Raw genomic sequence first — 14,868 nt, 5'->3', positions numbered from 1 at the left:
TCCCCAAACAGCTCCAATAAGATGCTCCTGTGTGATTCCCATCTGCCCTGCCAAGCATGACTGCATAGTTTGCTATAAGCTCAGTTGGAACGTCTTACAGAGACTAAGTCTAAGCACATTATATCTAGGTGGCCGTAGGCCAAGGGAGGAAGTGACTTCCCCACACTGTCTGGGGGAAAAATCAGTCTCCATGGTTATCCTGAGGCAAACCCAGAACTAGCTACATTTCCAGGCTTGCCTTTGGAAGGGACCTGAAGAATGCGATCAGGAATGTGGTTTTCAGGGTATACAGTAATGGTGGAGAAAGTGGTTCCCACGATAACTGAGTGGTAGTTAGCTATAGGAGTCTCCCGTGAGGTGGGGCACAGGTTAGGAGAGCCTGAACCCAGGACTCTCCATTCCAAGCTCTCTTCTGTGTGGACAGCAAGTAAGCCAGCGTACCCCATTTTTGCACCCCGTCCTCCAGTGCTGGCCTGTGCCACGAGGGAGTGGGTCTCTAGTCTAGTGCCCGTGTCTTCATATGCTTCCTCAGGGAGTATTCACGGTCCTCACTTCTGCTCCGTCCCCAGACCGATCAGGACAATGATCTCGTTGGAGACCAGTGTGATAACAATGAAGACATAGATGATGATGGCCACCAGAACAACCAAGACAACTGCCCATACATCTCCAACTCCAACCAGGCTGACCATGACAACGATGGCAAGGGCGATGCCTGTGACTCTGATGATGACAACGATGGTGTTCCAGATGACAGGGACAACTGCCGCCTTGTATTCAACCCAGACCAGGAAGACTCAGATGGTGGGTGCCTTCTTCAGTTCACGTGTGCATTGCAATCTGCAGACGCAGTCCTGCAGAGGCCGAACTTCTCTGGTTTGGAAGCTCAAAGATCAGCAGGATGGCTATCTTAGGGTGCTGGGCACGGAGATGGCTGGTCTTCTGTCTAGCTGGAAGTTTCCACTTCTTCTTGTATGTTTAATATTCTACCAATGACAGAGGTGAGGTTTGCTTGTGAGTGGCAGGATGAGGAAACCATTCAGGTTCCACACTTTTGAAAACCTTTGGCAAGCACTTAGAAAGAAATAAGATTCACTGAATGCAGTCAGTGACAGGATGGGGGGGACTTATTGCTTTATATCTATCATATCACAGAAAATAGGGAAGGAGTGGCATGGAAGGTCTTGTGCACATCAGTGCTCTGTAGCTGTGCGGGCTCTGGAGGATGTCACACCCCAGAAAGACGGCAGTCCTGAACAACAAGGCGTGCAGCTGCACTTGCTGATAGGCTGGTCACTAACTCCCTCCCAATGGGCAGGACAATCCAAACTCTCTTTGGAACAGGACTATCCCGAACAAATGGAGACCAGGAGTCCTGGGGTGTTGAGCCAATATGACTCAGAAGCACGTGAAAAGACTGGCCAAGACCCAAGGGCAGCTGCAGGATTCTCCCAGTACAGGAAAGAATGCTTTCAGCATAGAGGCCCCAGCTTGATGCAGACACTGGTGCAGACAGTGGGAGGTGGCCTTTGGCTCACCTAAGAAGGAGGCTGGGAAGGAGAAGCAGCAAGGGGTACTTTTGTTACTCTTAATATGCTATTGCTGAGGCTGGGGAATAGATTAATTGGTAAAGCACTTGCCTAGCATAAAAACCCAGCCCTACTCAGTCAAGGCATAGCGATGATGTGCCTTCTATAACTCAGGAGGGAGGATCATTCAAAAAATCATCCTTGGCTCGCTCCGTATAGCCAGTTTGAGATGAGCCTCTGCCGAGACCCTGTCTCAAGGAAAGAAAATGCCTATACATCTAATTATGCTTCCCACAGCGGGGGAGCCTATGACATTGCATACCAGAACTGAAAACTGGTTTGAAGAGTGAGGAAATCAAGATATGAATCTAGATACCAAATATGATTTCTTTTCCTCCTTTTGAAATAAGAGGTCACAGCAGAGTGCCTGGCTTATGCCACTGCCTCTGCCTTTGGGCATCTCACTGTGGCCAAGGACAGGTCATCTGTAAGGTCACAGGCATGATCTAGCTCCCTTTGCAGACCAACTTCATCGGATCTGATCTCCTTAGGGGAAGTCATGTGCGCTGGAAAGGTTCTACTTTAAATGCCAAATAAATTAAAATGGCTCCAGTTACCGAGAATGACAGTGAGAAGTGAGCTTAGAGAGACACTGACAGCGGCCAACTTTCTGTTTTCAACTCTGAATGTGGGGAGCAGAGCTCTTGAGAGGCCTTGGTTGTTGTGTTTGCAGTGAGGATGTTTTTAAAAGCATCTCTGGGATTCCTTATAGCTCTGCAAGCTCAGTGATTTGGAGGCGATTGACTCTCAAACCATGATTAGCCAGAACATGCACAGCCTCAGATCTTAGGGACCCAGAGGTCTCTGCTATACACATGAAGGGAAATACAAACCACCTAACTTGTCCTCTTGTGATCCTTTCTTCCTTATCTGTAGGTGACGGCCGAGGTGATATTTGTAAAGATGACTTTGACAATGATAACGTCCCAGATATTGATGATGTGTGCCCTGAGAACAACGCCATTACTGAGACGGACTTCAGAAACTTCCAGATGGTCCCTCTGGATCCCAAGGGGACCACACAGATTGATCCCAACTGGGTAATTCGTCACCAAGGCAAAGAGCTGGTGCAGACAGCAAACTCAGACCCTGGCATCGCTGTAGGTGAGCCTGAGATCCCATAGGTGGTTCAGAGAGATCGTGTGGTCAGGATTCAGGGTAATTTTTCTGGTAGCCTTACCCTTCCTTGGTCTGTGGAATAGTCTCCCTTTACAATCTGGCTAAGGGCTCTGGGAAAGCACAGGTTTGCAACTCTCTGGCCTATGGAATTTGGTGTTCAGTAAGCAACTTCATATTATGGGCTTATATTATAAAATGATACATGATATGCTGGAAACTCTGTCACAAAACCGTTAACCGGGTCACAAGTCCTTCTGCTGGTCTTTCGGTGAAGAGCAGAGGTTACCTAAGCTAATCTAAGCTGTTCAGATCCATGGTTCTGTGAAATGGGCTCCTAATGTCCCTGATGTGCTTTTCCCCGGGGATCTCCAGACCACTCATGTGTTTTCTGCATGCAGGTTTCGATGAGTTTGGGTCTGTGGACTTCAGTGGTACTTTCTATGTCAACACCGACCGGGATGATGACTATGCTGGCTTTGTCTTTGGCTATCAGTCAAGCAGTCGCTTCTATGTGGTGATGTGGAAGCAAGTGACCCAGACCTACTGGGAAGACAAGCCCAGTCGGGCTTATGGCTACTCTGGGGTGTCACTCAAAGTGGTAAACTCCACGACTGGTACTGGCGAGCACCTGAGGAATGCCCTGTGGCACACAGGAAACACAGAAGGCCAGGTGAGGGACCGGGGAGTTGGTGGCCTTTTCCAGACAGACCCTGCACCCCTAAACCATCCCAGAGACATAACCCTTCTGCCCTTAATTTTAATCAGATAGCAATCATTTTCAATAGTTGGTGTTGAATACCTACTTTATTAAACACCGAATGAATGCCCAGTGCTTCTGATAACATGGTTGACAAGGTTGAACACAGGTCCCAGTCTTCTGCAGAGACAGGACTTGACAGTGTCAGTCCTGTTTGTAATTCTATATCCAAGAAACAGAAGATATGAATTCAGTCCATGACTATTTGGGCCAAGTGTTCACGGTCTTAGTGCTAACTGTAATGCACCCAGCACTGGACTCACAGGTACACACTGTAGTATCCCATAACTGTGCAGAGTAGTGTCGATGATACGGCATTTGAAAATAGAGCAAAACCAAAATGCACTAGGGAGATAGTACAGCAAGTTGGGTATTACTTGGCACAGAAGAATGATTGGGAGTCACATGTCTCACCTTGCAGCAATGCTCCTCTTCTACAGGTTCGAACTCTTTGGCATGACCCCAAAAACATTGGCTGGAAAGACTACACCGCCTACAGGTGGCACCTGATTCACAGGCCCAAGACAGGCTACATGAGGTAAGGGCAGTTGTACATTTTCAGGGATAGGCCTCATCCCAGTGGGTGAGATAATCCTTTCCATTAAACAGCCAGTCTGCCTTTCCATTGGATGGCCAGATAGCTCTTTCATCAGAAGGATAGTCTGTTTCCCATTGCATAGATAACTTTTGCATTGGATGAACAATTTGCCATCTCTGTCTACCTTCCCATTAGAGAATATCAATAAGTAACTATGCTGTAATGAGCACTTTTATATTCTTTCTGGATTCCTTAGTTTTAAATGCCTTTTCTCATATTTTTCTTTTTACATCCTTCCTATACATTATTTACTTTAAAAACCTAAAAGGTAAACCATGTTTTAAATACTTATTGGCTGGTATACAAACTACCCTGCATCCTTCTGAATGGAATCCACTTTTTTTGTATATGATAAACAAATGTTCTCCCACTCAGTCTCACCCCTGATGTCTACCTGGTGTCTGCAGGTCTCCGAGAGTCTGAGTGTTTGTGTGTGGGGTGTGTAATGCCCCTGCAGAGAGGTCCCATCTCTCATGTGTTCCCTCAGGAAATTCTGTAGCATCACTTCCTAATCTGAACCAGAAAGAAAGAGTCCTGTTCCCACTCTCGGGAAGCTCTTACAACGGGACAGAGTTGAGATTCGGGGATCTTCAGGGAAAATGACAGCCTTGGGAGTCACACTCAGGGAAGACCTGGCTCTAAGGAAGAGAAACAGGCACCCCCCCCCACACACACACACACACAAGCAGTCAGGAAGCATCCTTAATTCTTTACCCTGCCTTGGCTCTTAAAAGCACTCTGTAGTCACTGGCTTGTTGTAGTCATACAGGCCAAGGGCACAGCAGCTTTGCCTGTGAGCATGAATGGGCTCTTCAGATCCTGCTGCATGACAGGAGTTGCTGTTCCTAACGGGAAAGCAGGCCCTGCTCAGACCCTGAGCAGTGGGTGAGGCTACAGATCCTTCTTGGGTTGTCTGGGTGTCACTCAGTCGTAGATCAGAGAACACATGAACAACATACGCAAGGTCATGTCTTCATCCTCGGCACTAAACAGGGAGAGTAGATTCCTCTCAGCCATCAGCTGGCATTTAAAACCAGCCACAGGCCTTCGGTGAATGTGCTTCTGAGTTCAAGTTCTCTTTTGTCTCTTACTTTCTTGCCTGTTTTAGAGTCTTAGTGCATGAAGGAAAACAAGTCATGGCTGACTCGGGACCGATTTATGACCAAACCTATGCTGGTGGACGGCTGGGCCTGTTTGTCTTCTCCCAAGAAATGGTCTACTTCTCGGACCTCAAGTATGAGTGCAGAGGTGAGTACGTGCTCCCATCAGGAGTGGGCCCACAGGACCAGGAGGGATTGGCTTCCATTTTTCTGCCTATAGTGGCTTCATTCCAGGGAAATGAACTGTTGCTATGAGCTGGGGTTGTTTGGGGATATGATCTCTCTCTCTCTCTCCCTCTCCCTCTCCCCCCCCCCCCCCCCCTCTCTCTCTCTCTCTCTCTCTCTCTCTCTCACACACACACACACACACACACACCCTCTCTCTTTCTTCCTTCCTTTCCTTCTTCTTCCTTCCTTCATTTTTTCCTTCCTTCCTTCCTTTCCTTCTTCTTCCTTCCTTCATTTCTTCCTTCCTTCCTTCCTTCCTTCCTTCCTTCCTTCCTTCCTTCCTTCCTTCCTTTCTTTCTTTCTTTCTTTCTTTCTTTCTTTCTTTCTTTCTTTCTTTCTTTTCTTCCTTCCTTCCTTCCCTCCCTCCCTCCTTCCTTCTTTCCTTCCTTCCTTCCTTCCTTCCTTCCTTCCTTTCTTTCTTTCTTTCTTCCTTCCTTCCTTCCTTCCTTCCTTCTTTCTTTCCTTTCTTTCTTTCTCTCTCTTTCTTCCTTCCTTCTTTCCTTTCTTTCTTTTTTCTTTCTTTCTTTTTTCTCCCTTCCTTCCTTCTTTTCTTTCTCTCTTCCTTCCTTCCTTTATTTTTGTTCCCTTCCTTCCCTCCTTCCTTCCTTTCTTTCTTCTGTCCTTTCTTTCTTCTTTCTTTCTTCTTCTTCCTTCTCCTCTTTCTTCTTCTCTTTTTTCTTGATGGTTTCTTTTGTTTTAAATTGAATCTGAATGTCTTTGGTAGTACAAACACTTTCTGGCCACCACAGGCTCTGTCTGACATTCTACTGGGTCCTAGAGCTTTTTGTTCCATACTTTCTGAATCTCTAGGGTCAGTTTAGATTACTCTTTACTAAAAATTGAAATAATAAAGGAAAGGAAGGGAAAGGGGGAGGAAGGAGAAAGGAAAGAAAGAAGAATAGAAGTGAGGGAAGAGAGGCTTCTTAGTTATACTGCTAGAAATCAATTTATCTGAACCAAAATATAAACCTGAAAGCAAACTTGACCAGTCAAGTCTAATGACATGCCTTTTACAGAGGAAATTAGTAAAGCACAAAAATATTTCTCAATTCTTATGCATTGAAAATAATACACAAATCAAAGAGAAGCAAAGCCAAAACCACTGCTTTCTCTCCTTCTTTCACTGAAGGTATTTACTCATGTCATGATTCCATTGAAGACATTTCTTTTTTCTTAATTTATCCAACCATTAATACATCCATCTACGTGTGCATCCTTCCAAACAGCTATTTTCTGTTCATCCAAATGCCTATTTATCCATCCATCCACCCTTCTTTCTATCCATTCACTCATACTCATTTGTCCAAACACCTCTCTGCCATTTATCAATCTGTTCTACTCATCTATCTCATGGATGCAATCCTAATTAAATAAATTAAAAATAAAATTAAAATAATGGTATCTGAGCCGGGTGTGGTAGCACACGCCTGTAATCCTAGCACTTGGGAGGCAGAGGCAGGTGGATTTCTGAGTTTGAGGCCAGAGTGAGTTCCAGGACAGCCAGGGCTACACAGAGAAACCCTGTCTCAAAAAAAAAAATGGTATCTGAGGTCATGCATGTAATATTAGCCCCTGGGAGGCAGGAGGATCGCTTCATTTAAAGCCAGCCTGAGCTACACTGTGAGTTCTGGGCTACGGCTATGAGATACAAAAACAAAGAAACATAGTAAAATACGCCCTGGTTGCTTCCTCCTAATCCTGCTGCTCCTTCTCTTCTAGATGTCTAGAGAGCTCCAGCTCCAACGATGTGCTGCCAGCACCCCTTCCTAGACACATCGGTCCATCTTGACACTTGGGGCTTTTCTGTCATTCGGCATTTCCTGTTTCCTGACCTTAACTGAGTGGATCTTCACCTCCTTCATCAGCACCAAGTCCAAGTGCCTTCCGCGGATAAACATCAGGAGTGCTCCAGTAGGAGCCTGCAGCCTGCTGCTGGGGATCACGGAAGAGATCGGAGGCTCACTGCGGAGCGGGAGCGAAGGCCGGGCAAGCCTCTGCGCTGCCTTTTCCTGTTTGTTTAAAAAAAGAATGACGTTTACATGTGAAATGTAATTACTTGCAGTATTTATGTGTATATGGAGTTGAAGGGAGTATTGTGTGTAAGTCATTCTCATAAATTAAGCATGAAAAATATTGCTCACCTACCTTCAGTGCTTAATGTTGTCACTGTCCTTGGATTCGTGCTGTTCTACAATGACACACAAATCCTGTTAGGCTGAACAGGAAGAAGGATCAGGTGAACCCGGCTGCAGTAAGGAAGAGGCCAGAAAGCAGTCACACGAGACTGTGGCCCTTTGTCCAGTGATTTGAAACATTGACTAGTTAGAACATAGAATGTGATTGCAAAGTTAGAAGAAAAGCGGTTCTTACTTGGCCACCATTAAAGCTGACTTGACAGAGACAGAGAAGCCACGCCCTTGTAAAGGGGAATATTTCAGGGTCCCAGCTGTAGGCTTCCCAGAGCTTTCAGGCAAAAAAGCTCAGCAGAGGCAATCCCTTTAAACTGGCTGCCCGAGTCCGGCCTTGTGGAAAGCATACCTGGTTGGAAGTTGTCAGGCTCTGTGTACAGACTGCTGGGATCTCTGCCTGGGCATCCTTTCCTGTCCCTGCTGCTAGGAAACAGACTGGCAAATAAGTTGGCAGATGCACTTTGGTACCCAACTCCTACTCTAGGCTTTAGAATGATGCAAAAGCTGCTTTTGCAGAATTTGGTAACGCATTTCATTAAGGTTCCAGGTACAGCTATTCTGTTAATATTTATTAAATGATTTGGAATTTGGCTCCGCCCACCGATAATTTATTTTAACCAAAGTAACAAGTATATAGCATAACTTCTGGAAACAAACATATGACAAGGATATAATGATATAAAGACACACAACTATCTGCTGTTTGAAATACAAGGCTTTGTTTCATGATAAAATGGAACCTTAATATGCATACTTACCAATAATTTTAATTCAATTCTTTTTACTGTTATCTATTTGTTGTACATAGGTTCTTTTTATTTTAATGCTGAAGGAAACATTATTTGTTTCTGTTTTCCAGACACACCCATTAATCAGTCACACCATTATAGACATATGCTTGATTTGTTTTATTTTTGTTTTTGTTTTTTGTTTGTTTTTGCTTTAAGCTGCATGATCTCCGAGCAGGAAGTACTGTCTGTCTCACACCTCATGAGTTGTTCAGTGGGAGTATATTTTGTCCCTCTGGTAGGGTGGTTCACAGTCCCCTTTCTGGTAATGGCAACTGCATTTCTAAGTCAGAGAGAAAGAATCCACAATTTTGATCTGAGTTTCCACAATTCCTCTTGATGCAGTTACTTGGGTTGAAATCTCTGAGGGTGAGTTTCCTTGTGTCTTGTTATTCTGAACTTTGCAGATTTTTGTAGAACTGTATTCCTGAGGCCAGCACAGGGTAAGGAGACTTCTGACCATGAGGATGTGAAGAACATTTTAGTCTCTCACTTGGGCATTTGGTTCAATGGTACAAGGTGGTGGGGGCGATGTGAATACATTCAATGTACCATATTAATTTTGTAAATTATTTATGTAGGTTTTTTTTAAAAAAAAAAACAAAAGCTTCTCATATACGTCAATGAAACATTGTTTTTTTTTTTTTTTGCCAAAGATTGTAAATATTTATTTATTTGTTCATTGGGTTAAATTTCACCACCGAAACCCTCATTTAGCTAGAGCTTCATTTTTATACCAAAGATTATCAACAGCAAATAAATTATAAAAAGGTTTCTATAAATGAATCTCTCTCCCTTTTTTAAAAAAAATTAGTGGAATTCCTTCTGAAGGGTGTTGGGCATCTTACCCAGAGAGAACTGATATTTTGCTTCTTGAAACTAGGGGCAAGTTTTCCCGGTATGTGTGCAGGTTCAGGGTTCAAAGCAGTTGTCTTTGATATAGGTCTTCCTTCCATAGACGTCCCCAGGGTGCACATCACTCGGTCACTTAGCAGTGTCCCAGCTGCTGGTTCTCTCTGTCAGACAGGAGCAGCAGCTTTCAGTGATTCCAGCAAGAATCCCTAATGGACTCAGCAAAGGCTGTGGCACAGGAGACAGTTCGTGACCAGACAGTCTCAGCTGCCTCTGCTGATCCCAAGTTGAGGACAGAGCAAAGGCCAGACAGCACACAGCAAAGACAGCACACAGCAAAGACAGCACACAGCAAAGACAGCACACAGCAAAGACAGCACACAGCAAAGACAGCACACAGCAACGACAGCACACAGTAAAGACAGCACACAGCAAAGCAAGTGTCGTCTGGTGCAAAGACCGGTGATCCCAGCACTGCAGCCTGAGATTGTCAGGATGATGGGAAGATGTTTGCGTGTGATGGTGGAGTTAAGCAAATGACGACACGAGACAGCAACACGAACACAGAGGAGAAACGGGCAGGGCAAAGACGGGGGCAGAATGGGTGTCTTCGGCTGCGGTAGTGGTTCTGACAGCAAATGGTGAGGTGGTGAGACACAGGAACCATTCCCTGTGTTGACACACATTTGGGTGTTGAAGCCTCTAGTATTGGTCAAATTGAGCAGGTGAACTTAAACTCATGCTATAAAGGAGAAGGAATGTGTACACCAGTGAGTAAGACTTTGCAAAGCTCAAAACCACAGTGGAAAGGGATAGGGCATAATAGCCTTAGCTGGTCAGTGGGGTGGTATGGAAGGGCACGTAACATGCTTGATTCAAGAAACAGAAAAGGCCCAGGGAAGGACTGAGCAGTGTCAAAAAGCTAGTCTTAAGGTGGAACGTTGCTCTGTTGCTCATTTGTACATATTACTTTTCTGTTTGAACTTCCGTATGTAAATTCTCTGACAGCATTCCCTATTCCCGGAGTCACTGTTCTCAGGATTGAGTCTTGTGTATCCACAACCTTTTCACACATTCTGCATGATTTTCAGGCTGCACACTTTTAGCCTATGGCCAAGTGCCATGCTTTTTGGGAACTGAGACTGTTTGCTGTAACTGTGAAAGGACTGGACCTCCAATGTGAACTCTGGGTACACACTGTGGGTCCATGCAGTCAAGGAGTCCATGCTATCACAGACATCTTGTTCCCCAGTGTCTGAACTTGGGGTATGCGACTACCAGAAAGGGAGAAAGCTTTGGGGCAGAATCTTGATATAATGATTTAACGATATAATGGCTTAACATAATGATTTAGTTATTATCAGTGGATTGTAATTATTTAATATAATGTTTTAACAAATCCTAGATTTGTGTTTCTCCCAATGCTAGGCCAAACTCTTCTATGGACATGAAAGACATTAGAACCTTTATGGCCAATGGGAGGTTTGGGAAACTCAGGCTGACTCCTCTTGTTTACTCTGGGTATGTTGGAGCAGTCTTTCTTGCCCCAGGAGTAGAATGGTCACTGGGGTTGCAAGAACCATTTTAGGGGAGTCAGGGTGACTTTGCTAGTTCTGGAGCATCAGTGGAGCAGAACTGGTAGCACATATATTGGGGGTTCTACTGAGGCATGATAGTACACATGGACCCATATATGGTGGTTCCCTGCCTCACTCAGTTTCCCAGAGGGAACACTGCAGCACTAATGAGGCTGCTGAGAGCACTGATGGTACTATGGGCCATGCCAGCTGCCTCCCAGGGAGGGGGTGCTACCCTGCTCCCAGGGAAGATGCTTGGCAGAGCATACTGTTCCGATGGGAGAACTCACCGCCAAGGTAGCCAGGACAGTAGCCTTGGAAGCCCCTTAGGTATTTTTGCCAAGAAGCCTGTGCTGTAGCCACCAGCATTTATCCCAAGCACTCCTTACCTTGTGTTGTGTCTATACAACATGGGAGGAGAGAGGTTTGTCTCTTCCTTTCTCATTACAGGCAAGGTTCTGAGAGGCCTTGGAGCATGGGTCAGCAATGGGACCAGGCAGAAGGTCCCCACCTTTACCTTGCCTCCTCAGAAGCACTGGGTGTTGCTGTTAGCTGCGGCAAGACTCCACCCACCACTCACAGGCTGAATGCCTGTTTCAATGCGTGGATGTCCTTGGCCTCACGTGATGGCTTTGTCACCTCCTGCATATAGTTATGAGGAGAGATATTTTTACGTCCGGCTTCCCCACACTTATCCATGCCTTATATCAGAAAGTCAGAGGATCAGATCTAAACCAAGCACACTGCAATCAGGCGCTGGATATTTATCTGCCGACAGAGGCAGGCAGGAGGTGTGGAGGGGGAGGTTGAGGCAGAAAGGAACACCGCAGAATATCAAAGCCTGTGGTTCTGGAGCATATCCTTCTGAGAAACCACAGGACATATGATGGGTGGTCGCCTCTGTGCCCGGATGAGGTGTATGGTCTGTGCATGCCCGTGTGGAGCAGGTATACAGATGTGTGTTCAATGAGTCAGCCTGTGCTCGCCATCAGGGTAGATGCTAGACACACGTGCATTTTCGATCATTTCTGTGACTTCTGTTTGTTTCCAGTGTGTGCACAAATGAACCGGAGAAGGAATGGGCCAGCGTTAGCCGGGCATCAGGGTGCAGTGTGTAGGTCTGTAGGGTATGTGGTGTGAGTGCCACTTCTGCTCTTTGGGTGAGGGAGAGCCAGCCTCCTAAATGACGCGCCTATGTAGCTCAGAGTGAGCAGCAGTCTCTGGCTCTCTCAGCCTTATTATGTGAAGAGAGGGCAGGCACTCAGTGCACTCGGTGAGGTCCTTCATGTGTGAGCCATACAGTTATACCTGGAGCAGTCTGAGCTTCTCTGGCACACAAATCCTTGCCTAATTAAAAAATTCGTTTTTAATTATTGTCCCCTGCGTGGGAGTGTGCTACTGATCTTATCTTGAAAGAAACTAGAACATTTTTTTGACCACGGAAGCTACTCAGAAGTTCTGCCCTCTCTCAGAGTCTTGAGACTATGGCTTGGCCGAGACTGGCTATGAATCCCTGGTTAAGTTACTTAAACATTCTGAGTGTTACATCCTTATCTATTACGGAGCAGGAACCCTTTGCTTAGTGGAGGTGCACTGGATAGTTTTAGGTCAACTTGAAATAATTAAGAATTATCAAGTGGAGGGAATATCATTTAGAAAAATACTTCCGTAAGATTGGTGTGTATGCAAGCCTGTAGGGAATTTTCCTAATTAGTGATTGATAGGGGAGGGCCCAGCCCATTGTGGGTGGGCCACCACTGGGCTGGTAATCTTGGGTTTCTGTGAGAAAGCAGGCTGAGTAAGCTCTGGAGAACAAGGCAGTAAGCAGCACCTCCATGGTCTCTGCATCAGGGGACCCCATGATTGAATTAGGGAAAGGCTGGAAGAAAATGAAGGGAGGGGGACCCCATAGGAACACCAGCAATCTCAACTAACCTGGGCCTCAGGGAACTCCCAGACACGGAACCACCAACCAGGCAGCATACAAAGGCTGGTCCAAGGTCCCCAGCACATATATAACAGGCTGCCTGCTCTGGCCTCAGTGGGAGAAGATGCACCCTAACCCTTGAGAGACTTGAGTCCCCAGGGAAGAGGAAGGCCTGGTTGTGAGGGGTTGAGGAGGGAGAAGGAATGGAATGAGAAACTGTGGGAGCGAGGATGGGGGATGGGGGTGGGGGGGCTAGGAAGTGGGGGGTGGGGGGCCGCAATGGCTGGAAGGTAAATAGCTAAAATAATAAAAAAAAAGAGAGAGAGAGAGAAAGGGTATTGTGAAAGTTGATTGTAATGAATAATAAAAGATAAAAACTCTTCGTTTGGATGTTCTGAAGTAGAACAGGTGATAACAGGATTAGTGTGAAGAAGAGAGAGAGTCTGTAACTAACAGACCTGGGGCAGGGCACACACTGTGTGTCACCTTGGGGCAGTGTGAGGACCAGCAGGCATGAGAAGCCTCTGTGGAACATCAAAAACCACGTGGTCATTTTATTAAATGCTGAAAAAGCATTTGAAAAATTCAGCATCCTTTCATGTTAAAAGTCTTGGAAAGTTCAAGAATTCAAGGCCCATACCTAAACATAATAAAAGCAATATACAGTAAACCAGTAGCCAACATCAAACTAAATGGAGAGAAACGTGAAGCGATCCCACTAAAATCAGGGACTAGACAAGGCTGCCCTCTCTCTCCTTAATTATTCAATATAGTTCTTGAGGTTCTAGCCAGAGCAAATAGACAACAAAAGCAGGTCAAAGAGATATAAATTGGAAAAGAAGAAGTCAAATTATCACTATTTGCAAATGATATGATAGTATACTTCAGCGACCCCAAAAAACTCCACCAGAGAACTCCTATAGCTGATAAACAATTTCAGCAAGGTGGCTGGATATAAAATTAACTCAAGCAAATCAGTAGCCTTCCTATACTCAAAGGATAAACGGACTGAGAAAGAAATTAGGGAAATGACACCCTTCACAATAGCGACAAGCAATATAGAGCATCTTGGAGTGACTCTAACCAAACAAGTAGAAGATCTGTATGACAGGAACTTCAAGTCTTTGAAGAAAAAAATTAAAGAAGACCTCAGAAGATAGAAAAACCTTCCATGCTCTTGGATTGGCAGGATTAATATAGTAAAAATGGCCATCTTTCCAAAAGCAATATACAGATTCAGTGCAATCCCCATCAAAATCCCAATTCAATTCTTCATAGAGTTAGAAAGAGCAATTATCAAATTTATCTGGAAAAACAAAAAACCCAGGATGCCTAAAACTATTCTCAACAGTAAAAGAACTTCTGGGGGTATTAGTATCCCTGACTTCAAGCAATACTACAGAACAATAGTGTTAAAGACTGCATGGTATTGGTACAGTGACAGACAAGTGGACCAATGGAATAGAATTGAAGATCCAGAAATGAATCCTCACACCTATGGTCACTTGATCTTCGACAAAGGAGCCAAAAACATCCAGTGGAAAAAAAGATAGATAGCCTTTTCAACAAATGGCGCTGGTTCAACTGGAGGTCAGCATGCAGAAGAATGCGAATTGATCCATTCTTATCTCCCTGAACAAAGCTCAAGTCCAAGTGGATCAAGGACCTCCACATAAAACCAGACACACTGAAACTAATAGAAAAGAAACTGGGGAAGACCCTTGAGGACATGGGCACAGGGGAAAAGTTCCTGAACAGAGCACCAATAGCTTATGCTCTAAGATCAAGAATTGACAAACGGGGCCTCATAAAATTACAAAGTTTCTGTAAGAGATCATGAAAAATGAGTAAACCTGACACAGGGCATGGACATCAAGGTCAGGGAGGTCAGCGAAAACTCCTCACGTTCATCTCCAAGGGCATGCTCAGACACCCACTCCTAATCAAACCTTCTCAGTGTGCACTTCCAGAGGAATTTGATGTTATAAGTTCAAATCCCTGCGAGATAACGCACTTCGGAAAATAACTGTGTAGATGGGGAAAGACAGCGAAGTCTGGAGCTGGGAGGGAGCCAGAGTCGTCAGAGTCGCCACTGAGGAGCATGCCCCAGTAGGGTCACATTCTGGTGACTGGACGAGCATGAC

General features: G+C 45.3%; 1 protein-coding gene across 1 annotated transcript in view; it reads left to right on the top strand.

Moving 5' to 3' along the window:
• Thbs2 (thrombospondin 2) overlaps positions 1–8,974 on the top strand; it is a 29,818-nt gene extending 20,844 nt beyond the window's left edge. Inside the window, exons 17-22 of the mRNA XM_052169633.1 lie at positions 570–804; positions 2,466–2,693; positions 3,107–3,378; positions 3,906–4,003; positions 5,172–5,311; positions 7,111–8,974. Coding sequence (XP_052025593.1) covers positions 570–804; positions 2,466–2,693; positions 3,107–3,378; positions 3,906–4,003; positions 5,172–5,311; positions 7,111–7,118 — 981 coding nt within the window. The 3' untranslated portion in view covers positions 7,119–8,974. The remainder of the gene's footprint in view (positions 1–569; positions 805–2,465; positions 2,694–3,106; positions 3,379–3,905; positions 4,004–5,171; positions 5,312–7,110) is intronic.
• Positions 8,975–14,868: the final 5,894 nt, after the last annotated feature.

The sequence above is a fragment of the Apodemus sylvaticus genome, chromosome 23 (assembly GCF_947179515.1).
Source record: "Apodemus sylvaticus chromosome 23, mApoSyl1.1, whole genome shotgun sequence".
NCBI lineage: Eukaryota > Metazoa > Chordata > Mammalia > Rodentia > Muridae > Apodemus > Apodemus sylvaticus.
Note: the sequence above shows the minus strand (reverse complement) of the source record. Positions and strands in the feature narration are given on the sequence as shown.